Consider the following 26,019-nt stretch of genomic DNA (forward strand, 5'->3'; position numbering starts at 1 on the left):
TGCAAGTGGCTTACCCTCTCTGGGCTAAGCTTGATCTCCAGCAGATAGAGTCTGAGATCTGTACTTCATGGGATTTTTGTAAGGGTTAATCAGACAATGGATGGAAAAGACTTTTGCTGACTGTTTGAAATGTAATTCCACATTTGGATAACCTATTGGCTCATTAATTCAACAAGCCTTTTCTGACACCCTGTTCTGGTTACGGAGGACCTAGAGATGAAGAAGCGAAGGTCCCTGCTTCGGGAGAACAAGAGCCATGGAGCAGAGAAGGGAGTGGATTCAAGCCATCCATGGCGGGTGATTGGAGGCCCCAAGCAAGGGACGCCCCCCCCAGGTTGCAATACCCTAGTGCGTCACCAGAGGGCAGCAGACAGCTTTGCAAGGGCTTCGGTCCCGGGGGAGGGGGGGTAGCCTGGGGAGAGAGGGGTTCTGGGCGTCCAGGTGGCTTCCTTGTGGTCTGGTGACAAATAGAATGGGGGAGGGAGATGGTGGGTGGAGTAGGCTGTCTCAGTGGCAGCCAGGAAGTCAACAGAGCATCTCTCAACCTCCTGCCTCCAATGTGTCCACTGACCCAAGAGCCAATCAAAATATTCCTGACCCCCCCCCCAAACCTGCAAACGGGGACCTCCTTGAAAGGCTCGGGGCCTCTGGGGCCTTGAGATCAGGGTCTGTGCTACTGGAGAGTGTCCCAGATGGCAGATGCAGGAGTGCGCAGGTGGGGGTGCCGCCTGTCTGTGTCTGTGTGCACACAGAATGGGGGACAAAGCCGCCGGTGGGGAGGGCGAGGCAGAAACACAAGGAAGGAAACCATAGAATAGCAGGGAAGAATGAACAAAAGGAGAGGAGGGTCATTCTTCATGAGTTGAAGAGCCCTCAGAAGGAAGGAAGCAGCGCCGGCCAGGACCAACTGCCCTGGTCCGTGCTGGGGCTGGGGCTGGGGCTGCGCCGGGCCCCGTTGGGAGCAGCCGTGTGTGGGGACGATTGCAGCAGGCAGGAGAGGGGCTGGACGGAGCTCAGACTGGTCCCCCGCCTGGGGGTGAGGGGGGGCAGGGCTCGATGCTGCTGCTGGGAAGGGCCAGGGAAGGAAGGCTGTGCTGAGCGGACACTGGAGCTGGCCCTGAAAGCGCTACTGGGCTTCAAACAGACAGAGAAGGGCAGGCGACCCCTAGAGAAGGAGAGAAGGGGTAAAAACAGAGAGGTCAGCACCGGGGCGGGGGTAGGGGGCTGGGCTTGGGTGAAGGGGCTGGGGCGGGGGTTCCGGAGTCGGCTCAATGGGAACTTGGGCGGAGCAGCTGAAGCATGGATTTCTCAGCGAGTCACATGGAATTGATGCCGCTGGCGGAGGTGGCAGGGGAGACGTGGGACACTGGGTGGCTCAGCGATTCCCTCTTCTGTTGCCAGGACTGGGCATCGCTTGGCCAGAGCGTCCGGGAGCCTGAAGTTGCCCAGTCAGGGAGCCTGGCCTCTCGCCTTGGCCCCAGTCAAGGCCTCACTTCCTGAGACATTTAGCATCTGGCTGGACAGGTGGACACACTGTGCTCCAGGGGTCACTGCTCTACTGCCGCAGTGGTTGGCCGGGCGTGGGGGGCGGCCCAGCCTCACGAAGCAGCACCGGTGCCTGTCAGGTCACACTGGCCTCGGGAATGGACAAGGAGGTCACTGGCTGGTCCAACCATTTCGTCATCTTCAAACCAAACAGATCTGGGCTTGGGGGGCCTGAAATAATTGTCTGCTGGCTGCAGCAGCCACGAGACTGACCCGCACCTCTGAGCCTCCTGCTGAATTCTGTGCCTGAGCCTGGGACCAGATGAGAAGGGGTAGGGGGTGGGACCTTCCAAACCTCACCGCCAGCAGCCTCACCTGGGATACTTTTGCTAAAAGACGACTCCCCCAGGGCCTGCTCCAGACCCCCTGAATCAAATTCTCTCTTGGTGGGGCCCAGGAATCGGTGTTTTAGAGAAAACCACAAGGTGGTCCTTATGCATTGTGGTGCGTGGATTGGCCTTTGGTGTAGACCACACCAGGGGTCACGTGTTGCTTAGGTGCGGCAGCACCCCCTGCCCCACTTCAGCCCACTATGGATGCTCAAAGGGGAGTAAATGACTGAAGTTCCTCTGGCGGTGGGCAGGAAAACTGCAGCCCTTTCTTCTAAAAGAATCCCTGGTTTCTTCCTCTGCTCGAGGTTGAAGTCTAGGGGTTTTCAATTATTATTTTTTTAATACCAACGTTTATAGCAGTATTATTCACAATAGCCAAAAGAGAGAATAAACCCAAGTATCCATCAGCAGATGAACAGATAAACAAATGTAGCCTATACACACAATGGAATATTACTCAGCTGTAAAGATAAATGAAGTTCTGAAGCATGCTGCACCATGGATGAAACTTGAAGACATCATGTTGAGCCAAATTAGCTCTCTCTCGGGGTACTGGGAAAAGTTTTCAATTAGTAATAATCGCGCCTCCGATAAACCTCATTGGCTACGATACTGCCACTGTGCAAAGATGGGGTTTTCAATTTTGATGTGACTGAAAGGCATGTCACGTAATCGGTTATGAGTGAAGTTCTGAAAAGGGTTCAAGGTTATGCTTATAATGCCACTCTTGCCCCTCTGCATGCCAGGGTGATTTTGTGGGTAGAAGAGAGAGAGAGCAACAGGATTACAGCAGCTCAGAAATTGGACATGACCTCGGAGAGTGATTTCCATACAGGCTGGGCTGCGTCCTGTTATCAAAGCCCGCCACATAGTAGGTGTGCCACATGCATTTGCTGCACGGTTGGATGAAAGAATAAATAAATGACCATTTCACGCACAGAACAGAAATCTTTATGTATGTTTGGAGAAGAAAGGACTTGTGGCTCATGGGAATACGAAGAGGGAGAACGGAGCTATAGGATTCAACTTTCAAACCCACAAGGGTCGATGGCACTTTTCTCTGCACCAACAGTGAAGAAAGGGTTTGCCCTGCAAATTCATAGATGAACTTGCAGAAGGAACCTTTAGCTTTGCAAAGGGGAACAAGCCCCTCTGCGCTTTAACAAACAGTTAATGTGTCTATTTAAAGATCAACCATGATTTTCTTTCTTTTCATTTAAACAGGTCCCAGACGGTCTTCTGCTTTGAAGCCCTCATTCGCCTCCTCAAAGTGACCTTGTCAGTATTTAGGTGCTTTCATGCCTCCAAACCTTTCATTCAGCGCCCTCCACCTGGAGTATCTGCCTCCACTTCCTAGAAGTGGAGACCTACTTACACTCCTAGGGCTACTTTGGATGCCATCTTCTCCATGACTTCCTCAGCCTCTCCGTCTCTGATTCATCACTGCTTATATCTGAATCTTCCCTATGACAGCCATCAGTTTATTATTCTGAATTGTTAGCTATTTATCTCCATGTTTTATCTCCCCTCTCTCTCCTTCCATTCCACAAATATTTATTGTTTCTCTCTAAAGGCCGAGTATATTCTGGGGTTACTGAGATGAAAAAGATGCGGCTGAGCCTGGGAGGAGCTTACAGGCTGATGGGAGCCGGCGAGAGGGCCGGGCTTGGCTCCTAGAGCAGGGGCTGAGTCTTGACCACCTCTGGGGACTGTGGCCCGGCTCTGCGCCTCGGATGCAGCAAAAGCTCAGAATGCACTGTGGAGTGACACACGAACGGATGCATCTCAAAAGTAATAAAGGAAGTGGCACTTCTTTCAGCATCTTCGATCCTCCAGGCTCTGTGTTCATTTACATGATTTCTCCCACATCTCCCTCCCCGGATAAATATGAATTAGGAAGGTGTAACTGTGCACTCGAATTCTGCGCGCAGCCCCCAGGCCCCACCCCACCCGCCCAGCTGTTCTCCAACACGTGCGTCTTTGGCTGGTGGAGCCAGACCCAGGGGAGGGAGCTGCCTCTCCTGCCCCCATGCCTGCCTCCTGCCCACCCCTGCCCCAAACACCCCACCAGCCCTAGGGGGTGGTCCAGCTCCCTCTCCCAGCCTTGCTCACATTTGGAAATTGGCTCCTAAGGCGTGTGAGGAGTCTCCGCCCTCCCACTGCGGAAGGCTTTGTCTTCCTTCCCTGGCACCTGCAGTCTGCCTGCCACGCGACAACCATGGTGGACCTTACAAAACACACATCACTACAGGGCACCACTGTCAGTGCTTTCCCAGAGCTCTTAGAACGGATGCTAGCTTTCTCCCTTACTCCCTGCTCCCTGGCTGCACTGGTCTCTAGCAACTCCTAGATCACACCAAGTTCTTTTTCACCTCAGGACCTTTGCACTTGCTGTTCCTTCTGAAATGCTCTTCCACCCCTCCCCCCAACCCCCAACCCTGCCTGGCTGGCTTCTTTCTATCCTACAGGTCTCTGCATAGACATTGTCTCCTACGGGAAGTCTTCCTAGATTGCTCTGCTAAAGTAAACCCCCACCCCATTATTTTTATCATTCTATCACATGGCCTTATTTCTTTCATCACACTCACCACAAATTGCACATATTTTTCATTATTATTTAAAATATATGTTAGGTTTCTGTCTCCCCTCACCCCCTACATTGTAACCCTCCTGAAGGCAGGCCTACTATATACTGTTCACTTTACCCCCAGCATTGCCAGAGAGAGACTGCTCAATTCTCTTGGTACAAAGGAGTAATGGATGAAGAGGTGGGGAAGGCATGGAGGCCTGAATTTCCTAAGGTGATTTGCTCATCCAGTAGCCAGGAATACAGTCCAGAAAGGACACTACCACAGCTTCCACCACTAGCTCACTCACCCACACATAGTTACGAATTGCTGTGCTGGGGGCTGGTGAGACAGTGGTGAAGAAATCAGACCCAGTCGCTGTCCTCACGGAGCTTCTGGCCTAGTGGGGGATGCAGACTTTGAACACGTCATAAGAGGCCACTGAATATATGCAAAGGAAATTCACTGGGTACCTGGCCTGGTCTGGGCAGTCATGGCTGGCTTCCTGGAGGAGGTGGTGTCTAAGCTGAACTGGAAAGGATAAGTAGACAGAGAAGGTGGGCAGTGTGCAAGGGTCCAAGGGAAAGAAGGGTAGGTACACTCTCCCTCACCACCAAACTAAGGCCCGTGAAACCTGCCCAGGGCACCTCACAACACACCCAGCAGAGTGAACGGGGTGAGGGACAGCAGAGGGCTTTTGAGGCAGGCTAGAGCAGTGGCCTGAGAGGGGATGAAAAATCCCCCCCCCTGTGAAGGAGCCCTGGAGCACAGTGAGGAGGGCCTGTCCTGCCTGTGCTCCCCACCCAAGCAAACCGCCCAGCAGTAGCCGCTCTGCCCAAAGGCACCAGCTACCACCCTGGAGAGGAGGCAGGTAGGAGGAAGTGTCCTGACAGGGAGGCAGAGGGGACGTGAGTAGAGCTAAGCAATGGAAGCAGATGGCCACACCGCGCCCGGGGCCTGTCGCCCCTCTTTTCCTGCGAGAGCTCCCGCATGTCCTTCTCGCATGCTGCTCAGTAAGCCTTCTATCCGCTTTCTCGATCCGCGCCATGCCCTTGAATTCCTTCTCGCGGCATGGCCGAGAACCTAGGAACCCAAATCCGGCAACACTCTGGGAAACAGAAGCACAGCCGGATCCACCCTGACAGCCAAAAAGGCCACCGCTCCTGCCTGGGGACCGCCACGTTCTGGAGGGAAGAATATGTCTGCCCAGCTACCCGGTCTCCCCCCGAGTGGGGCGGATTCATTTGTACCTGCCTGGGCTGGACCTGCACCTGGCCACAGGTGAGTGGGCCCCGCGCAGGGGTGGGAGGGCTGGCATGGGGGACGGATGGACAGGAGGCCGACAGCGGGACTGGCATGCTCTGTCCCACGGCCTCCACCCCACCCCATCTCAGGTCGGCTGAGCAGGAGACCCTGAGACAGTCGGAGGCAAGTGGTTCACCTGCAAGGGGGGTCCGGAGGAATGGGACAGGGGCGAAAAGGGTGCGCCACCGAGCCTCAAGCTCGCAGGACACTGGGGGGCACGGAGGCTCAGGATTAGAAAAGCATTTGATAGCTTGGGTGCCACGTCTGCCTCTGCCCCAGGCAGAGCCCCCCCCACCCCATCCATCTTCCCTCCATCCTGGGGTCCCGCCAGTGGGAGAAGAAGCTCTCTGAGTCCCCGGGGCTCCTCTCTGGTGCCCCGGGAAATTGCTCCCTGCCAGTCCTTGGTGATCTCCTCAGCGTCCTTTTCTTCCCACCATCCCCAGATGAAGAGGAAGCGGCTTAGACAGCAGAGGAGCTGGGACTCTCTCTGGTTGAGATGCATTAATTTGTAAATATCTTCATTTATATGTAAATGCGGAGTCCCGCGCCCCCGCTGTCAGCCCTAATGGGGTCCTGCAGCCTCCGCACAGCCTCAGGCATTGCTGCCTGGGGGGCCGCGCCGCTCCCCAGACTGGATTAGACTCGAGGGCCTGCTCCTTCTGCGCCCCCACCCCCACCCCCAGGTGTTCGCCGAACTGGACGTCTTAGCTGCCTGGGGGTCTCTGCCAGGAGACCACCACTGTGCGTGAGTGTGAGGGAGAAGGTGGGGAGACCCGCCCCCCACGTGGGGCATGAAGGAAAGGGCCCAGAGAGCAGGGCTGTAGTCAGTGCCGCTGTGCAACCTCAGGCAAGCTTCGTACCCTCTCTGGGCCTCAGTGTCCTCAAAGGAGGGCAGCCTGGTAGGGGGTAGGAGGAGATGTTTCGGGGTCCGGCCAAGTTCAAGTAGCCCCAGCTGGGGAAGTCCCTTGGCCTCTCTGAACTTTGTCCCTTCTCTAAAACGGAGCTGGAGAAAATGATACCTTCCTGCATCCACGGGGTTGTTTATAAGAATCAAAAAAGAAAAAGCGCTGCTAAGGCGGCTTTAGGAGAACATAAAAAGTGACGAATTTTTTTTTTTTAATGGTGGGGAAGGAGGGTTGAACGAGGCAGTAACAGCAAACATGCATAGCTCAGAGATTGCTTGCCGGCATTTTACTAAATTAACTCATGCTGACCTCGCAAGACGGCGGCGAGCTGTGAAGTGCTGTGGTTCCCTTTTAGAGATCAGGAAACGCGCGCAGTTTCCAGCCCACTATTTCACTAAAGCTGACTTGAACTCAGGAGGCCAGACCAACATTTCAGGTCAACTCCACAACTGTAGAAGCCGATAATGTTCAGCCTTTGTCAGGTGAGGAACCTGGAGGTCACACGGTGGGAAGCGGCAGAGCTGGGATTCGAACCCTGGTCCTCCAGTACAGGGCTGCATTCTAGACGCTAGAGACCGGATGGTGGGGCCAAGAACGTTCTGGATGGTTTCTAGGTCTCCTTCTGGTTTAGAGCCAAGGTGCCATCCTGGAGGCTGCACTTGCCGGGAGGTTGGGGGCGGTTGGCACTGACTGGCGATGATGCAATAGGTTTTGTTGGTTTTTTTTGGAGGGGGGGGTGGCCCTTCTTAGTGCCCACGATCACCAGTCAGGGCCGGGGGCGGGGGGGCGGCCTTTGGTTTCTGAGAAGCCGGGGGTCAATCTGACTGTTCACTGGTGGCAGAGTTGTCCGTGGTTCCCAGAATAGTTATTTTTTCCTCAGAAATGAGTTTTATCTCCTCTTTCATCTCGATTGTAACTGGCTTATCTTAGGTGTGCTTTAACATATTCAGGCGCCTCAGATCCCTGCTTGGGAGCAGGTGCTGGAGAAATCACAGATAGGCAAATGAAGGTGTCTGTGCGGGGATTTGCACACCTTGTCAGAGCCCCTTTGCGCCCATGTGATCGTCAGAGCTGCTGGGGCTGAGCTGCTGGCACCGAGGCAGATGAAGAGGAGCGGGACAGGAGACAAAGACTCCACGCTGCCCATACTAGTCATCAGGGCACACACCCCTTCCTGCTCTTACAAAGGGGGCAGCTGAGGTCCCCGTGGCCCAGAGGCCGCCAGGCCTGGGCTGGGTGCAGTCTTTGACCTCTTTTTTGTCCCGTCTTCTAATGTTACTCAAGAGGAAACTGAGGCCCAAAAGGTCCAGGGCATATCCAAGTCCTCACTGGTTTTGTGAGTGCTTATTATGCGCACCTACTGCATATGAGGCACTGTGCCAAGAGCTGGGGATACAAGGCAAAGGGAAGCAAGTGCCTTGCCTTCCTGAAGCTCATGGACACAGAGCCGGGCTGACGCCTGTTTGGAGAGTAGAGCTCGGCTTCCTCGGAGGCCGGTTCCAAAGATGGCGCAGCGCAAAGTGCTGCCTGGGAGTTGTGCCGCCGCCCCGAAGCGCAGGGCACACGGACTCCTGCATCTCCCAAGGACTCCCACAGCCGGATTCTACTCCAGGGTGGGAGCAGCTTGCTGTTGTCTGGTTGGGTGCCAGGCCAAGCATGTGGCTGTGTGGTGTGTCCAAGTGTGTGTGTGTGCACATGTGTGTGTTCAGCGCCTGTGTGAAGCTACTCTCTGGTGGAGGGGCAGGAACTAGTGGAACTGCGACATCCAGCTTTGGGGAAGTCAGTCCTGCTTGGGGGGAGCAGCCTAAAGAAGGCATCCCGCAGGTGGACATGCTTGATTGGGTTCTGAAGGCTGATGAGGAGTTTACCAGCTGACCAAAGAGGGGCAGGCACTCTGGGAAGAGGGACAAGTATGGGTAAAGGACCAGAGGAATGGAATAGACTTGAGCCCTTTTGGGGTGCATGGGGGAGGGCTGAGGCCATGGGTGCCCGCACACCTAGAAAATGGCAGGGCCTGGAATGGGGTCTAATTAGTGGATTCTGTTGCCTTAAAGCTTTCTGGAAAGAAAGGTCTGGTTAGAAATATGAAATGTCTCCAGCCTCAAGGACTGCTCTGGTTGTTTAGAGTCTATTTTTCCTTGCCAGGCTTGGTGACTTCTTGGGCGTGGAGTCTGTAGGGTAAGGAGAAGGCATTGCATAGGATTCCAGGCTGGGAAGACCTGGTTCGTATCCCGACTCTGCCATTCCCGGCTGTGGGACCTTCTCTGGGCTTTGGTTGAGGAAACGGGTCCCAAGTCAGTGGTGGTGCCCCAACTCCGGGGCTGCCAAGCCCGTGGAGGGCAATTCCAAGATGCCCCTAAGAGCGCTGAGGAAGCTGATGTGGAAGGGCTGGAGAAGCTGCCCAGCTTGGCCTCCTGCCCCGCACTCCCCCCTCCGCCCCTGCCCCTCCCCGCCCGGGACACGGGCCTCACCTCACGGTGGACTGGTACGCCAGGTCCTCGCGCTTGCGGTAGTTCTCCATGTGGGAGTAGTTGGTGGAGAACATGGCGTCAAAGGTAAAGATCTTCTGTTTGATGGTGCCGCCATCTGTCACCTGCAACAGAGCACAGAGGTGGCCACAGGTGAGCCCTCGACCAGCCTGGTCCCGTGACGCTGGGTGATGCTGAGGCCGGGAAGCCCGAGGCCCCCAGTGCCCCTGGAGAAGCCGCTTGTTGGCAATGTCACAGTCAGTCCCCTTCACCTGGAAAGGAAGGGGAGGCCATCCCCACTGTATTGATGTGTAAACTGAGGCTCTGATGTCAGAGACTTCCTGAGGTCCTGCAGCTAGCAAGGAGGGGAGCTGGGGCTCGAATCCTGTTGGTGGGCTCTGCTGCTTCCCTGTGCACCTGGCTGGGAAGGTGCGTGGATCTACCTTGTGGAAATGGGCAGCAAAGCCCGGGGAGCTGCAGGCAGGATCAGAGTGTTTAGCAGAGCCAACCAGAGTCACAGCCTGATCCTGAAGCCTTCTTTGCCCCGAGAAGAGAAGGAATGGAGGAAGAGAGGGATGGATGGGGAATTGGGGGCTGGGGGCAGTCACCCATGCAGAGATCGCAGGAGGAGAGACAAACAGGCTAAATTGCAGTAATTTAGGATACATCCTCCAAGGATTAGGTTCAGGGGAGCCAAGAGGAGGGGCAGCCCACATCTTGGGATAAGTAGTCACAGAGGGCTTCCTGGAGGAAGTGATATCTAAATTGTCTTCCGAAGAAAGAGTAGGAGTAGCCAGGCAAAATGTGGAAGGGCTTTTCAGGCAGAGGCATCAGCAGGAGCAAAGGCCCTGAGGCAGAAAGGAGCAGTGCCTGCTCAGTGAAAGCACTGCGCACCTGAAATGCCTAGAGCCGAGAAGACAAGGCACGAGAAGACACTGGAGAGCAAAACCTGCCGCAAAGTCTCATGGGCCAAGGAGCTCAGCTTCCTTCTGATGAGGCGGGGAATCAGTGGCAGCCTGGAGGGCCACGTTCAGACTGTCTACAGACTCACTCTGGCCTTAGGGTGAAGATGGCTCAAGGTACGGGCTGGAGGCAGGGGATGACCTGGGAGGAGGCTGGGGAGAACCCAACCCCTGACATGGGGGGGTGGGAGTGAAGGGGGACGGGGGGTGTGTGGAGAGGGACATCTCGCTCTCCTCTGGCTCCCTTGGGATGAGGCCAGGAGGGAGGCCTTCACCTAGAAGACCGGAGAAGGCAGGGGGCCTGAGGAGGTGATAAAGGTGGAGCTCGAAGACAAAGGCTGCTCAGGTGTCCCGCTGTTCACAGCTAACTAAAAGCCGGACCCAAGCGTCCTGTTGCCCCAGCAGCTGCCTGGTCCCCACGCCTGCGCTCCCTCCCGCTAATGAAAGTGTTACTCCACAAAGCAGCAAGGTGTGTGTTGTCACTGTTTCAATTATTTATCTGTTTACTCGGCTGCAGTTTTCCGCTTGTCTCAGCAACTCTATTATAGAGCGGGAGCTTGCAGGCTCTCGCTGCCGCTCAGCTGGGCTCTGCGCTAACAGCCTGCGACGGGGAGACCTCACGCCTGGGCTTGGAGAAGTGGAATTAACTCCCTGCGGCTCTGCATGGTGGGGGCAGGGTGGGGGGGACTGTGGCCAGGGATGGGGCTTCTCCAAGGGGCTGGGGTGGGGGTGGGGGATGCTGAAAGCGGCTCCCTGAAGATGTGGGGATTGGAGCTTGGATCTGTTGCCTTCCCAGGAGGACCAGCCTGGGGTGCAGGGGGGGCAGCTCCAGATACATCTGCACCCACGCTGATTTGGACCCCTTCTGTCTGGTGTAGGTGCTATTGCCACTGGCTTAGGAAACACAGGTCCCATTCAACCCAGCCAGCAATTATTGAGTGCTTGCTGTATGCCAGGCAGATGCCACATCTGTGTTGGTCACTCTCCCGACTGCAAGCTCGTAAGAGTAGGGAGGTCCCTGTGGAATCCATGTCCCCGTGTCCAGTGGTACCCAGATGTACCACGGCCCCCAGGAAGCTGGGGCCGGTGATTGTTAGAATGCTGACAACGCCGCCTCTGGGATGGTGGGGGCGATCAGCAGTGGGACTTCCCCCTGCACAGTTTCTCCTCCCCCTTCCTGGGTCTCCTCCAGGCCAGCTCATACACTTCCCTGGTTTCCCTCCCTGAGCTCTGCATCTTTTTGACTGGGAGCCTCGGTGTAGCCTGGAGGGCATGGAAACACGTTTTTCATACACCCCCTCCTCTACAGCATGGGGCCCTGCTTTCCAGCTTCTGAGACCAGAGACGAGAAGTAGAAAAAATAAGATGGAGGGGGGGTGGCTGGCTCCTCTCTCTGACTGGGATCTGCCGTGGCACTTGCCCCAAAAAGAAACCCGTCCCTGAGCCTCCACGGCGGAACTGTGCGTCCGCGAGTCTAACCCAGCAGCGTGTCCCTGCAGCTGACAGTGCCCTGCTTGGCCTGGGAATGACGAGGGTGAAGAAGAGGCTCTCAGAGGTTTGTCCTCCCTCGCATCAGTCACCTTCCAGTATTCCATCCTGGGGGGGAGGCCATGGCCCTGGAGGGGCTCCCTCTGTGCACCCCCTGCCTCCCCCTACTACGTTCAAGGCCTTTTGCGTCTCCCCACCCTGTGCAATGAGTGGAGCCATTTTGGGTGGTCACAATGGGCAGGGATGGGGGTGGGGTGGAGGTGGGGGTGCTACCAGCATCTAGCGCATGGAGACGTCCTGCCATGCACAGGAGAGCCCCTAACGAGGAATCATCGGGGCCAAAATGTCACTAGTGCCAAGGCTGAGAAACCCTGTCATTTTATAGACGCCCACAAGGTCTCTGGGAAATGAGTCGAATAGATAATAATCTTCCCATTTCATAGATGGCAAAACTGAGGCTTAGAGAGACAAAGTGATCTGGCCGAGCTCTCACACCGGGTCCTTGGTAAAAGGGGGGTTCAGATCCAGGCCTCTGGCTCCGAGGTCAGGGCTTGGGTCCCACCCACCAGGCTGAGAAAGGCTGAATATCCACCAAATGCCCCTCAGCCCGCCCCCAGGGATCGGCTTCTCAGAGGGAAGAGGCCCGAGGCCGAGTGCAAGGAGGAGAATTGCACTCTCTCTCAGAGTCAAAAAAGTGGAAGACATTCTGCCCGTTTGACTTGCAGCCGCTTTCCCAGGCTGTCCTCCCTGCAGGTAGTGCTTTTTTTTTTTTTTATCTCCTCCTAAAATGCGGCAGCCCTTATCGTCCCAATCTCAAATTTCACTCCATTTTTTTTATTACACAAAGGAGGAAAAAAAAAATCTGTCAGTAAAACTGTCTCCTCAAATTTATTCGCCGGGACTGAGGGGTTTATTACTAGGAAAATACACCCACATCCCACACGTACGCACCCCCCACCACACACACACCCCAGATAAAGCACACAAGAATTATCCGCGTCGTAAATCGCTGTTTCAGACTGAGGGACAGGGGAGTTTCAAGGACGCACCTAGTTTTCCTTTGGTTTTATTTACATCTTTTTTTCTGGGGCCTCACCCGCCGGGTCGCTGGGGAATAAATAACTAAGTCCTGGCCCTCGGGCAGCCAGGGACAGGTTTGGTTGCCTGATTTCAGCTAAGGGGATCTGGAGGACAGACTCTCCAACCCACTTTCCCTCTGACCTCCCTGCAGCTTCGGGAGAAGTAAGGGAAAAGAGAGAAACTCAGAATTCACTCTCAGAACCCAGGTCGGTGGGGGAGCAGCTATATGCAAGGAGATTGTTTTGCAGCTCCTGGCAGTTAGAGCTCCCAAACAGAGGTTGGGGATGGTGTCATAAGCTATGGGCAGAAGGCATGTGGGTACTGGGTTGTGGGGGTACAGGAAGACATCTCCACTTTAATTCTAGAAACATTTCCAACATTTCGTTGGGCCTAAGACATGTCACTCACTGTTTTAGGCCCCATGGCAGAGACAGAAATGCAGTCTGGAGAGGAGAGACAGAAGGTCCACACTGAGCTGAGAGACCAGAGTTAGGGCAATGCTGCTTGCAGCAACAGGTATTTGCCAAGTGTTCCCAGACACCCATGGAGGAGGCAAGAATTCCACTGGAGGGAAGAGTGATCATGGAACGCTTCCTGGAGGAGGTAGATCCTCTTCAGGGAGTGACTGGTCCCTGGGCCAATGGAAGGCTTTTGAGCATGAAGCCAGACTAATTCCCTTCACTGCTGGTTGAATTCTTGATTTCTGCTACAAACTTTGTGCTCTTAAGTAAGTCATTTCACCTCCCCAAGCCTCAGTTTCCTCATTCGTAAAGTGACCTGCCTCCTGGTGGGAGCAAAGAGATGAGACTTGGAAAGGACTCCTAGAGTGTGTCAAGTGCTGAGTAGTGGCAGCTACTCTCCTGAATACTGATACTTTCTGGGCCATCTTTTTTCCTGTGCCTCTCTCTACTCCACCTCCAGGACTGGAGTTGGAGAGCAGAAAAGCCAGAGGATGCACCCAAATCAGTAAATGAAAGAAGAGGGTCCGCACCCAGGGTGGGAGACAGGTGCAAGGAGCCAGAAGCCAATGTGGGCAACAGAGGAGTGGGGGCTGAGGATGTGTGTGTAAGGAATAGGGTGGGGAGAAAAGGACTGCAGAGGTCATTGTAAGAGCCCAAGGAGGGAGCATGAGGATGCTCTGAGCACATACCCGAAGGTCAGTGGGTCTTAGGGGCTCTGCAGTGCTCCCCATAGTGCCAAGATGGGGAGGGACCCTTAACTTAACCCAAGGCCAACAGAGGGTCGCAAGCTGATGGGGACAGGTAAGATGCTGTCTGGGAAAGCCAGGCCCTAAAGATGTGGGAGCTTTCCCTCCTTCCCCCAGAGGCTATGAGCCTCTGTATTCATACATTTACTTAATAGATTTTTATTATAATAAATAAATAAGCCCTCCTAGAAGGTAAGTGCCATGAGGGCAGAGACTTCATCTGCTCTGTTCACTGCTGCCCCAGAGTCCAGCACATGGCTCTCACTCAAACGCATTTGTTGACTGAATGAATTAATCAACGAGTTGAGTCCTTGCCACATGTCAGGCACTGGGAGTACCAAGACCTGCTGCTGTTCCACAAGCCAGATTTGCCCCGGGACAGTCTGCTGTGCCTAGTCCCACATGTTGCTGGGGCTCCCTGGGAGGAGCAGCTGCCCAGCCTGCCCAGCCAGGACAGGGGCCTCTGACCACCCCCAGGGTGATGTTCCAGAAGGACCCGGTGTGAACTGGAGTTGCTCTTTCTCAGAGGTCCTGGCAATAATGCTCTCCTGTACAGGAAAACATCCCAGCTGTGCAAAGAGCAAACCTGGGCCAGAGGTGAGGCTGTGCCCATGGTTACACAGAAGAATCTGAGTCCTGCTCAGCATCTACAAGGGGCTCAGCAGTGCACATGAGCCCTCCTTTCTGTCATGCCCTTGGGATTGTCCTCAGGACAAGGCCCTCCAGGAGCTGCGCCTCCCGCCATCCAGCACAGGGCTGGCCCACAGTGCGCGCTGAAAGAAGGTTTTTGAATAAATGGGCTGTCTTGGGAGACATGCACCATCACTCCCATTTTCCAGATAAAGGAACTGAAGCCAAGAAGGAGGCAAGTGAGTTGCCAGAGCCCGCACAAGGAGTAAGGGCTAGAGCTGACCCCTCAGCAGGGATTAGGTGGGAAGAGGCTGGGGGTGTGGGAAAGACTGGCGCCGTGGAAGGTATAGTGTCTTTGGGGGTCACACAGGCTTAGACTCAAGTCCCAGCTCTGCCAATTTCAGCTTGTCATTGTGTGACCTTGGATTTTCGTGCCTCAGTTACCTCATCTGCAAAATGGGACCGATAATACCTAGTGGAGCTTGTGTGATAACTCAGTACACAAGGCTGCATGCATGGTGAGGGTTGTAGATTGCTCGGGATGTGGTAATAATAACAGTTGTGAAAATAATAATATCTTCCATTTATTGAGTGCTTACTATGGGCCAGGCATTGTTTCCCAAGTATCAACTCATGAAGTTTTAAGAGGAAGTGCTCAATGAACATTAGCTGTTATTCATTATGACTTAAGTCTAAAGTGGGGCAGTTGGTCAGACTGAGGAAGACAGCTGGCTCACAGTAGGTGCTCAAGAATGGGTGGCTTTTTCCTTTCCATCTTGATGGCATCTCAGCTATGATTTTTCCAAATCACCAGCTACACTGGAAAGGGAAAAGCTCTGCATGGAAGCCCCGGGGACCTGAGTCCCACCACCTGCCTTTGCTCTGCTCCCCCCCTTTAGACCTGTTTCTCTAAATGTTCAATGAGAAGATGGGAGCAGGGTAACCTGAGAGGACCTTTTCCACCCGAGCTGCTTCTAGAATGCCCAGCCCTAGAGCTTTCAGTGTCTCATGCCCTAGCCTGGCTCACAGGGCTTCGTCAGCTGCCCGCAGGCTCAGCAGCTGCTGGGTCCCATCTCAGGGATCCCAGCAGTCCCCTGCCAGCGAGCCTGGCTGCGACCAAGTTGGGTTGCCTTTCAAGTGGAACCACCAAAGCGTGGCAAACGGACATAGTCCTGTCAGCAATGCAAAAGCCCGCGGCCGGCAGGCCGTATTCATCTGAAAAACAAATAAGTCTCCAACTCCAGCTGCCTCCCCAACATCCTGGGGTGCCATAATCCAGAAGAAAAAAAAAATGAAAAAAGAAAGGGGAAAAAAATCACCTTCCCTTTCCCACCCCCAACCTCTTTCTCTTTGTGTTCCACAAAACCAATTACAGGTTGGAAATAACCGTAATAAACTTGATATCCCACTTATGGGCCAATCCTGCCGTGGCTGGAAAGTGTAATAGTGGCAGAGAGTGAAAACTGCTGCTGTATTTTGCTGGAGCTGTTTAAATTGCCTGCCTACATTATCCCAGGAAGGAATTTGCTCTCCTGGAAATGGAGCAGCTGAGGTCTCTGTGACTGGGCAGCGAGAGGGAGTGTTTGCTATTGCTAGGAGGGTTTTAATGAACTGATTAGACACGGAAGTGCGTGGGAGCTTGGGGTCTCAGGTCAGGCTGGCCTGGGTTCAAATGTCGGCACAGGTAAGTCCCACGCCCTGGCTGTAAAATGGGCCACGGCAATGCCTTCCTGCTAGGAGTTCCTGCCTATGTGGGTGCCGTCACTTGCTGGCTCTGGGTTCACAGGGATATCACTGATTGGCTCTGGGCCTCAGTTTCCCCACCTGTCTCAGACAGGTTGTTGGAAATATTAAAAGGAACTAATGGATGTGGAAGCGTTTTGTAACACGTGAAGGGAAGTGGGCAAGGCTGTTAAAGTTTGCATTATTGTTATGATATATATAAATTGTTCAAATTTGCTGTTCTGTCCCTAGCACTGTGGCTGGCAATAAAGAGTGCATTTGGAACTTCTGCCCTGAAGCTGTCATCTCAAAGTCCCTTCCCCATCTCACACATCACCATATGCCTAGCGTGGGGATGTCACATAGTAAGTCCTTAATGTGCGTTTGTAGAATGAAGGAATGAATTCCCGATCCATTTAAGTGCCCCCCATTTCCATTTCAAACACCCAGAAGCTAAGCTCTGGGGCCTGACATGAAGACAACCCCAGGTCAACTTATGTTCATGACGGGCTTTCTTAGATCAATTCAACTGTGCTACAGCTGAAGACATTCATTCATTCATGCATTCATTCATGTGTTCCTTTACTGATTGAGCACCTTTCACCAGCTGTGTGGATGCTGGGAATTCAGCTGTGAGAGAAGCAGATGAGGACAGTGAAGAAATGTAATCATCCTGCTTAAATTTCTGAAGTATGTGTTGTCTGACTCCTCCAGGAAAATCTGAAGCCCACAAGAGCTGGGACTTTGTTTTGTTCACTGCTGTACCCCCACTTCCTAGAAAAGCGTCTGGTATATGTGGGCTTTCACCCCATATATTATTTTTTGTAGAAATGAACATCTTTTTTTTTAACAGATGCAAGGACTTTGGCCAGAGAAGGGAGGCCAACCGTCCAGATTGACCAGCTGCTAAGTAGTAGAGCAGAGATTCAAACCCTGGTCTGATGCCAAAGTCCAGATGAGAAGCGATTGAGGCATTAGAGTTTGATTAAGTTTGGGGTAGCGGGGAAGACAGGAGGGTAGGGGACCCTGGGCAGGAGCACAGGCCATGGGGCTGCTTGCCCAGGGCGGAGGATGGAGAGAAGCAGAGGACAGTGATGTGGCCACATCATGGCCTGGTACAAAGAGGGAGCAGTACAGGATTCTCTCCCGTTGCCATGGTGACCCTGGACCACTCTTTCTCTGAGCCCCCACCCACCTGTCCTCCATCCTGAACTGCTCTTGCAGCTCCTAGGTCTGGGAGCTCGGCCAAAGGAGCAAGCACAGCAAGGGGAGGATGGGGTCTGCATGACCCCCCACCCATAGCAGGACTCAGGGAGGAGGGTGCCAGATCCCCAGGATGGACAAGAAGTGTGTGGGCAGGGGGGGGGAGTCCTTGAGTCCAGGGACCCCGCCTCCGTAGGTGGCCAGATGCCGCCCCTGTTCCATCTCCTTTGTGACTCCTGGCCGGGCGGGGCACGGGGTAATTGGCTTCCCTGCGTAAGTGTGGGAGATGCAGTTTTGACAGAGACAGCTGGTGTCATAAATTGCCTTGTCTCATCTGGTTACCGTGTGATGGCAGACAGCAGCTGAGGGATGGGGCCCGGGGCAGGCTGAGGGCCCTGGGGGGCCTGGGAGAGTGGCAGCCCGGAGAAGAGAGGCCGGCTTCGTGGGCCGTGCACACGGGGGGAAGTGCTCACGCAAGGGCAAGAAGGTGTGTGCAACCGGTGTGAGCAGGGGCAGGTGGGGGTGCGGAGCTGCCAGCAGCCGGGGCATGGCGGGAGAGGATGCGTGTGAAAGGGGCAGTGTGTGTGTACGTGTGTCAGCAGGGGTGAGTACACAAATAAGTGTGCTTATGGGCTGTGTATGAGGTTGCATGTGTGTACAAGGCAGAGTAAAGGTGAAAGCATCCATATTTAGATCTACATGGCCGTATGGGAAGAATGTGATGGCTAACAGGGTGTCTAAGAAAATGGTAGGGGAATGTTCAGAATTTGTGGATTCCCTGTGTGTGTGTGCGTGAGCACGTGTGATGCCTGCACCACAGCTGTAAGCCCAGTTTACACACCCTACTCCCTGTCTCTGGCCAAGGCATGGAGGATGCCTGCTAGGGATGTGTGGGCAGGTATTTTTTATGAGAAATGCCAGGCTGTACCAGCCAGGATGGGAGATAACATCATGAAAACCTTTCCCACTCACTTCTCCCACCCCAGACAGGCCCCTCTCAGTCAAATATAAAGCTAGAGTCATGACCCAACTGCCTGAGCTCACCAAACTCTACACATGCAGAATGCTCAGAAACCTCTCTCCTCATCTCCTTTGCATCCTCCCCCAGCCCACGGTGCAGAGGGCATTAGGCAAGACAGAGCCAGGAAGGACCTGGAGCCATGCTAGCAGCTCAACTTCTGTGTACACAGAATCACCCGGAACAGAACGTGAGTGGGGGAAGGAAAATGTTAATTTCCCAAAGTCCAGCCCACAGGCTAGATGAGCTGGATTCATCCAATATGTCGGAAGGATGCAGGGATCAGGGACCACAGCTTGGGAGACACTTCCCTAACCCCCAGAGTGCAAGCCCTCCAAGCCTTCCAGGGCCCTAACCCCAGAGCCCTAACCCTCCAGAGACCTAACCCACCATGGACCTAACCCCCAGGGTCCTAGCCCCCTAGAACCCTAACCCTCCAGGGCCCTAGCCCCCCAGAGCCCTAACCCCCAGGGCCCTAACCCCCAGGGCCCTAACCCCCCAGGGCCCTAAACCCCAGAGCCCTAATCCCCTAGAACCCTAACCCTCCAGGGCCCTAACCCCCCAGAGCCCTAACCCCCAGGGCCCTAACCCCCAAGACCCTAACCCCCCAGGGCCCTAACCCCCTAGAACCCTAACCCCCAGGGCCCTAACCCCCCAGAGCCCTAACCCCCAGGGCCCTAACCCCCAGAGCCCTAATCCCCTAGAACCCTAACCCCCAGGGCCCTAACCCCCCAGAGCCCTAACCCCCAGGGCTCTAACCCCCAGGGCCCTAACCCCCAAGACCCTAACCCCCTAGAACCCTAACCCCCAGGGCCCTAACCCCCAAGACCCTAACACCCTAGAACCCTAACCCCCTAGAACCCTAACCCTCCAGGGCCCTAACCCCCCAGAGCCCTAACCCCCAGGGCCCTAACCCCCTAGAACCCTAACCCTCCAGGGCCCTAACCCCCCAGAGCCCTAACCCCCAGGGCCCTAACCCCCAAGACCCTAACCCCCCAGGGCCCTAACCCCCTAGAACCCTAACCCCCAGGGCCCAAACCCCCAAGACCCTAACCCCCTAGAACCCTAACCCCCAGAGCCCTAACCCCCAGGGCCCTAAACCCCAGAGCCCTAACCCCCTAGAACCCTAACCCTCCAGGGCCCTAGCTCCCCAGAGCCCTAACCCCCAAGACCCTAACCCCCAGAGCCCTAACCCCCTAGAACCCTAACCCCCAGGGCCCTAACCCCCCAGAGCCGTAACTCCCCAGGGCTGTTTGGCAGCTCTCTTAGGTGGCTGTCCACTGCCAGACCCTTGGTGCCCAAAGGATCCTGAGAGGTCCAGCCATTCAGAGCAGGAGGGATCCTAACAGTTCCATCTGGACCCCTCACTTCACAGAAGGCAAAAATGAGGCCCAAGGAGGCGTGGGGACATGGGTGGGGTCCCACAGGAGGGAGGTGGCAGAGAGGGAATCCACGTGCTGGGCTCTGAGGCTCATCCTCTTTCTACCCACCGCCTCACTGCTGGGAACTCAGACTCTGGAGACCCAGGCCTGCCATCGGGCAGTGGCACGTGGGCCCTGGGGTAGCTACGTCCACCCTCTGCCTCCAGCTCGGAGAGATGAGCCCAGCTCCTTGCAGCCTCTTCCCCCTACCTCCAGGAGAGATGGGAGCTGGGGTCATATTCTCGTCACCCCAGAGAGAGAAGTTTCCCAGGATCACTAAAACCTTCTCTTATCCTGCTCCAGAAGGGGTGGGGCTGGGATGGAAAAGGAGGGAGGGACTTATCACCTATTTCACACCTCCATGGAGTTCACTTTTCATTACCTGCCCTCAGTCTTCACTATTCTATCCCAAATGATCTTATCTATTCATTCATTCACTCATTCATTCAGCCTCTCCTGGAGGTTGGGAGACTTCAGACACCATCCTGATCTTCAAGGACCTCACAGTGAGGGTGGGGTGGGGGGTCACAGAGGGAAATCAGCAGCACGTGGTCCCTGCAATGTGGAATGGAGGGAACACCGGGCAGGAGAGTGCAGTGAGTTCTCCCAAGGAGGGCTCAGGACAGGCCCCACACCACGGGGCAAAGAGCTGTTTCTTGGAGGATGGAGAAGACACTGGCAGGCAGACAAGAGAAGGGCAGGAGGGTAATCCAGGCACAGACGATGGGCGTGCAAAGGCACAAGAGGGGGCGAGCCAAAGGCCAAGAGAGAGCAGCAATTCTGGATGATTCTATGGGGTGCCATGTGGACAGTGGAGGAGGAGAGCCTGGAGTAAAGGGGCGCACCTAGTAGTCTGGATTTGGTAGGAGTCAGGCTCTGGAGCCAGGCATCCCGGGTTCAAATTCAGGCCGTACCACTTACTAACTATGTGATCTTGGGCAAGTCTCTTCATAGCTCCAGGTCTGTTTCTTTATCTGTACAATGGGGATAGCAGGAGTGCTGCCTCATAGGGTCACCATAGAATGAAATGGGTTCTTTCATGTCTTTTTAGTGCTTAGAAAAGTACCTGGCATACAACAAATGCCCTATAATTGTGTGCAATTATTATTACTGTCAAGTTCTTAACATGGTATGTATTACCTGGGAGTTGCTATCATTTCATTGGAGGGAGCTGGGGAGCCATTGAAGGCAGAGGAGCACAGGTCCGACTGGGCCAGATCCCCCTGGCTGCGGTGTGGAGAGCAGACTGAAGGGGCAAGAGTGTCGGGAAGAGGTTGAAGCAACTGGGACAGAGAGAAGAAAGCATCTTCCAATCTCTTTCAGGGCTGCAAATCTGACTTTTCTCTCCCACAAGCCTGGTGAGCGGCAGGGGTGACGGTGCATGGCTGAGTCTTGTCCCATCCCAGAATCTGTGTATCTGTGTATGAGGCTTGGGTCTGGCTCCCCTGCCTGTGACCACCCCCCCCGCCCCGCCTCCCAGCGTCCCACAGTGGCCAGCCTCAGTGCTGTGCTCAGTCTCAGGGCTGCCCCCTGGGCTGCCCATGAGCGAGCACACCTATGCAGACAGCTTGTGTCCAGCAAGGCCCCATTATGGGGACAGATGCCCAGTTTGCACAGCCTGGGTGGCCGATGCGGTCAGGAGGGGCTGCCCGTCTGTGAGGAGAGCCCTCACTGTGCCAATCTGCTGGGCCCATCGCTCTCGGCAGGCGCGGCAGCAGTCTGGCCTGTGTCAGCATGACCAGCCGCCGGCAGAACCGTGGACGTGGCCCGTCAGCAGCCTGGCCAGCCTGCCCACCTGCTTGATGGGGGCGGGGGGTACCGTCAGACACGGCTAGGCTGGCACATCCTGCCTGCTGTCATCGGCACACAGCATCACAGGCGGCCCAGTCCAGTGGAGCCTGTCTGTCTGTCCATCTGCTGGCTGCTCCCAGAGACGAGCACTTGACCGTGAGCCCCAACAGCCTGCCGGAGTGGCAAGAGGTCAAAGCTGGGAGCCGGGAGACCTGGGCCCATCTCTTCTCAGAGAACTGGTAGTGGCTGCTGAGAAACTTGTGGCCTCTCTCTAGTTCTCAGTTTCCTCCTCTATAAAATGGGGTGGGGGACGGCAGATCTCTAAGTCCTTTACCTGCTGTTCTATGGGGCCTTGCCAGCAGTAGACAAACTCTGCGAGGCAGAATTCTCTTGGGACTTCTAGGAAAGGTCTACACATTTGTTGGACCAATATTTCCTCCCAGAGATCATGCTAAGAGAGCTGAGTTATCTAAAAGCCTTGATTATTTGGGTGGATCTGTGCCCCAATGCACGAGCCCATCAGGCTAAACTTGCCCCTGGTACCCACTAATTCAGGATCACAAAGGCACAGATGAGGAGCTAGACGGGAGTCTAAATGTGAGTCTCTGGCAAATGGGAGGTGGTGGGACCAGCGTTTAGTTGGGAAATGTACGGAGGCCCAGAATCATTTCATTAAAAAAAAAAATCCCAGTGTCTATCAAATGAATGTAACCTGCAGGGTGGATTTAGCCCCAGAGAGCCTATTTGTGAGTCGAGCTCTAAGCAGATGAAGAAGGAGACGGTAATTGGAGGAGGGCAAGTGTGCTGGATTAAAGATGGCCCCACATTCTTTGATACTCCCCCACTGAGATATCGAGTCTCCTTTCTCTCACCTTGAAACAGGGCACACTCTCTGACCACTTTGATTGATGGAATACAGCAGAAAAAAGGCAGAAATGCCCCAGTCTCCAGGTGCACGCTCAGGGGGCTGGCAGCTCCCACTTCCTGGCTCTGCAACACTCCCTCTGGGAGTCCTGCGCTGCCAACTAGAAAGTCTGACCATGATGCTGGAAAGACCACAAGCAGAGGCCCTGAGCTAACCTGCACAGGGAGGAGGTCTTGCCGGGCTGCCTTTAGCTGTGCTTGCACATGGGTGAAGCTGCCTTGACCACCAAAGACCAAACCAGATGCCCACTGAATGCCATCCAGTCACTCCAGGTAATGCCATGGGAAATGCAAGCACCACTCCCAGCCTTGCTTGAATTTCTGATGTGTACCATCGTGTGATATATTAAAAAGTGGCTGTTGTTTTACACCAGTGTGTTTTGGGGTAGTTTGTATGCAGCGATAGATAAACGGAACAGTGTGTTCAACTCTTCCAGAGGAGACGCTCCATTTCAGCACCCACCTGCAAACGCAGGAAGTGCTGGTGCAATTTCCATCTGATTGTTCAAGCCTCTATTTGATTGGAGCCAAACTGGGTTGGGGGAAGATGGTTGTGTCAAGCAGGGTCCTGGCAGGAAACAGATGGCCCAGGCAAAGAGGACAAATGAGGTGGTGTGGGCAAGGCTTTGGAGACCCACAAAGGCTGGAGGCTGTATCTGGGGTGGGAACCAGTGGAAGCAAAGGGAAAAAGAACACAGGAGTGGGAATTTTGCCTGCACTGTAAGAGCAGTAGCTGAAGGAGAATGCCATCTAATAGGGACATGGGTAGAAGGACCCAGGAACCTAGCATGGGGGAGCCAGGCAATAAAGACTTTCATCTCATCATGACCTCATGGTCATGGCCAAACCCAACTGAAGGCGGAGAGCAGGACTCACTGATGCCAGCCATTCAGTGTGAGACTCTGGGCACAGAGAAGTCAGAGTGGGTCTGGGGGTCAAGGGAAGGCATCCAGCTCAAGGACAGATGACACAGACTTTACCACTAAAGCCTGGTAATCCAGGGGGCTGGCGTTGAGTGGCTACCCGCTTTGGGAGGTTTCCATTAGATCTCATTCCTTGTCTGCTTGTCCCATAGTTGGATAAAGTGAAGTCCCTTCCCCCCGCCAACCAGCCATTGGACAGCTCCAGATGAGCACATGGAAAGCAACACCATCCGAGAGAGATGCCCATTAAACTGTCGTGTTCTTGCCCACAGCTGCCTTTCCTCTGCTCCTGCTGATCACCAAGGTCCTCCTGGAGGGGAAGAGAGCTGGGCTCATGGCGGGGAGGGGGTGCGTGTGGAGTGGGGGTACGTGGAGGGCAAGCTGAGAAAGAAAGGCCAATCCTCTCGCTCCTTGGTTCGGGGTCTGCAGGCTCTTTCTGGGGACATCTTGGCTGGGGGTTTGTAGACTTGGAGTCCCAACTTAGAGAAGCGGGTCAAGATCTGAACCCATCACTCTACTCCCAGGGCTGTTTTCTAAGTAAGAGCGTGATAAAGAGTGACCTCCAGCTTCACCCAGGCATGCCATCTGTGCAGTCACATCCTCATTTGGTTTAATGCTCTGCTGCTGCTGCCTTGCGAGCCGTAATAGTTTTGAGCGAGGGACCCTGCAACTTCATTTTGCACATGTGAGGGTCCCATGAATTCTGTAGCCACGCCCAACTCCAACCAGGGAAGAAGTCTTTGGGGCTTCATTTGACGGGATTCTTTTGTCTACATCTGGGGCTGGCGATTTTTTTCTGAGAGGCCAGCCCATAGGTATTTTCGGCTTTGCAGGCCACAGAGATTCTCTGACATTCTGGTTTTAGCGTGAAAGCAGCCATGGACAATCCAGAAGAAAATGGGTGTGGCTATGGTCCGATAAAACTTTATCAAAGCAGGGTGCTGGCTAACTTTGGCCTGTGGTTGTAGGCTGCCAACCCCTGGTCTAGTTTATAATCCCCTTTCTTCCCTTGTCTGCCTGCCAAGCCCTGGCTCATGCTTTATGACACATCTCCAGCCTGAGTTCAGCTGCTACTCTTCTGTCCCCACTCCCACACCAGCACCTGCAAATATTAACGTTTATTGAGCCTAAGATAAAGGTCAATGTTTGTGCTAGGCATGGGGTGGGTCACAGTTCTGGCATTCATGGGGCTTTGGGGTAAATATCATATAGTATCAGGCTATAACCTTCAGAAAGACAGGGACTGGGATCATTTTGTTCAAAACATAATAAGCATGTGGTGAAGAAATAAAGGAACCAATACTCAAATCCATGGCTATATGCCTAAAATTCTTTCCTTTGAGTTATGCCATCTGAACCCACTACTACCAATTATCTTTGAGATGGAACCAGTAGGTGTCTCTATCAGAGAGGGTAAACAACTTGCCCCAAGACAAACAGCATCAGTCCAATGATGAAGCTGGGATTCAAATCCCTTCAGCTGTGCCCAGAAGTCAGAAGTAGGTACTGGTTTCTTAACAGAGACAGGAGGGTGACATGGGCAGCTGGTATTGCAGGTACCAACAAAGAGTGTGTCAGTGTTCCCTGAGCCCCCAAATCCCACCACCCAGCAGGAGGGTTGGCTTATTTCTTCTGGAGAGACAATGGAAGAGACTACTGTTGGTTCCTATTACGAGGAAACTGTCCAATAAAAATCACCCAGGATATTAAAAAAACAAAAACTTTATCTGGCTTTGAAAAAACACTCGGAATTATTATGACACTACCCTCCCCTCATTCCCATTTCTTTTTCATTATAGATCTAGTTGTAGTCTTCAGAAAGCAAGGGTTCTGCTGTGAGAGTGATTTTAAAAAAAAGAAAAAAGAAAAAAATGTGGGGTTTGGATTCAGACAATCCTGGGTTCAAATCCCAGTTTGATCAGTGACTAGCAAGAGACATTTAATTTCTGTGAACCCCTTTTCCCTCATCTGGGAAATGGGGATACTGCTGCCTCCTTCCCAGGGTTGTTGCAAGGTTAAATGATGATGTGGTTGATGTTTACTCAACGTGTGAACTGAGCACCTGCTCTATTTCAAGCACATTTCTAAGAGGCGTGGTCCTGCTCATGGAGAGTGTATATTATAATAAGACTGCTGAAAACACAAAATTAAATTAGAAAATCAAAAGAGCAAGAGGATTTTGAGTGGTGATCATTGCTATGAAGAAAACAAACCATGGAGGGAGGGGCAAGAAGTGACCTGGGGATTATGTCAAAGACCAGAGGAGGCATCTCTGAAACCTGGATGATGAGAAGGAATAGACTTGTGGGGGGTTGGAAGGAAAAGGACATCAAGCAGAGGTCCCAGTTATGATAACCCCCTGAGATGGGATCAAGCTTGTTGTCTTCAGGAAGAAGAAAGGCCACTGGTGGTGAACAGTATGTGCTGAACTCAGAGAACTGCCCAGGGTCAGATCACCAAGGATCTTAATGGCTGGTGCAAGGAGGTTGGATTTTATTCTCACTGCAAGGAAAGGACATTGGAAGGTC

At 54.0% G+C, this 26,019-nt stretch overlaps 1 protein-coding gene and 1 non-coding gene across 2 annotated transcripts in view; both read right to left on the reverse strand.

Moving 5' to 3' along the window:
- IGSF21 (immunoglobin superfamily member 21) overlaps positions 1–26,019 on the reverse strand; it is a 142,858-nt gene that overhangs the window by 72,880 nt on the left and 43,959 nt on the right. The window contains exon 3 of the mRNA XM_077130696.1: positions 9,126–9,247. Coding sequence (XP_076986811.1) covers positions 9,126–9,247 — 122 coding nt within the window. The remainder of the gene's footprint in view (positions 1–9,125; positions 9,248–26,019) is intronic.
- Positions 2,373–2,507, reverse strand: LOC143675124 (U4 spliceosomal RNA). Its single transcript, XR_013171368.1, has one exon. It is a non-coding gene; the product is annotated as a U4 spliceosomal RNA (small nuclear RNA).

Source organism: Tamandua tetradactyla, chromosome 2 (genome assembly GCF_023851605.1).
Source record: "Tamandua tetradactyla isolate mTamTet1 chromosome 2, mTamTet1.pri, whole genome shotgun sequence".
NCBI classification, from domain to species: Eukaryota; Metazoa; Chordata; class Mammalia; order Pilosa; family Myrmecophagidae; genus Tamandua; species Tamandua tetradactyla.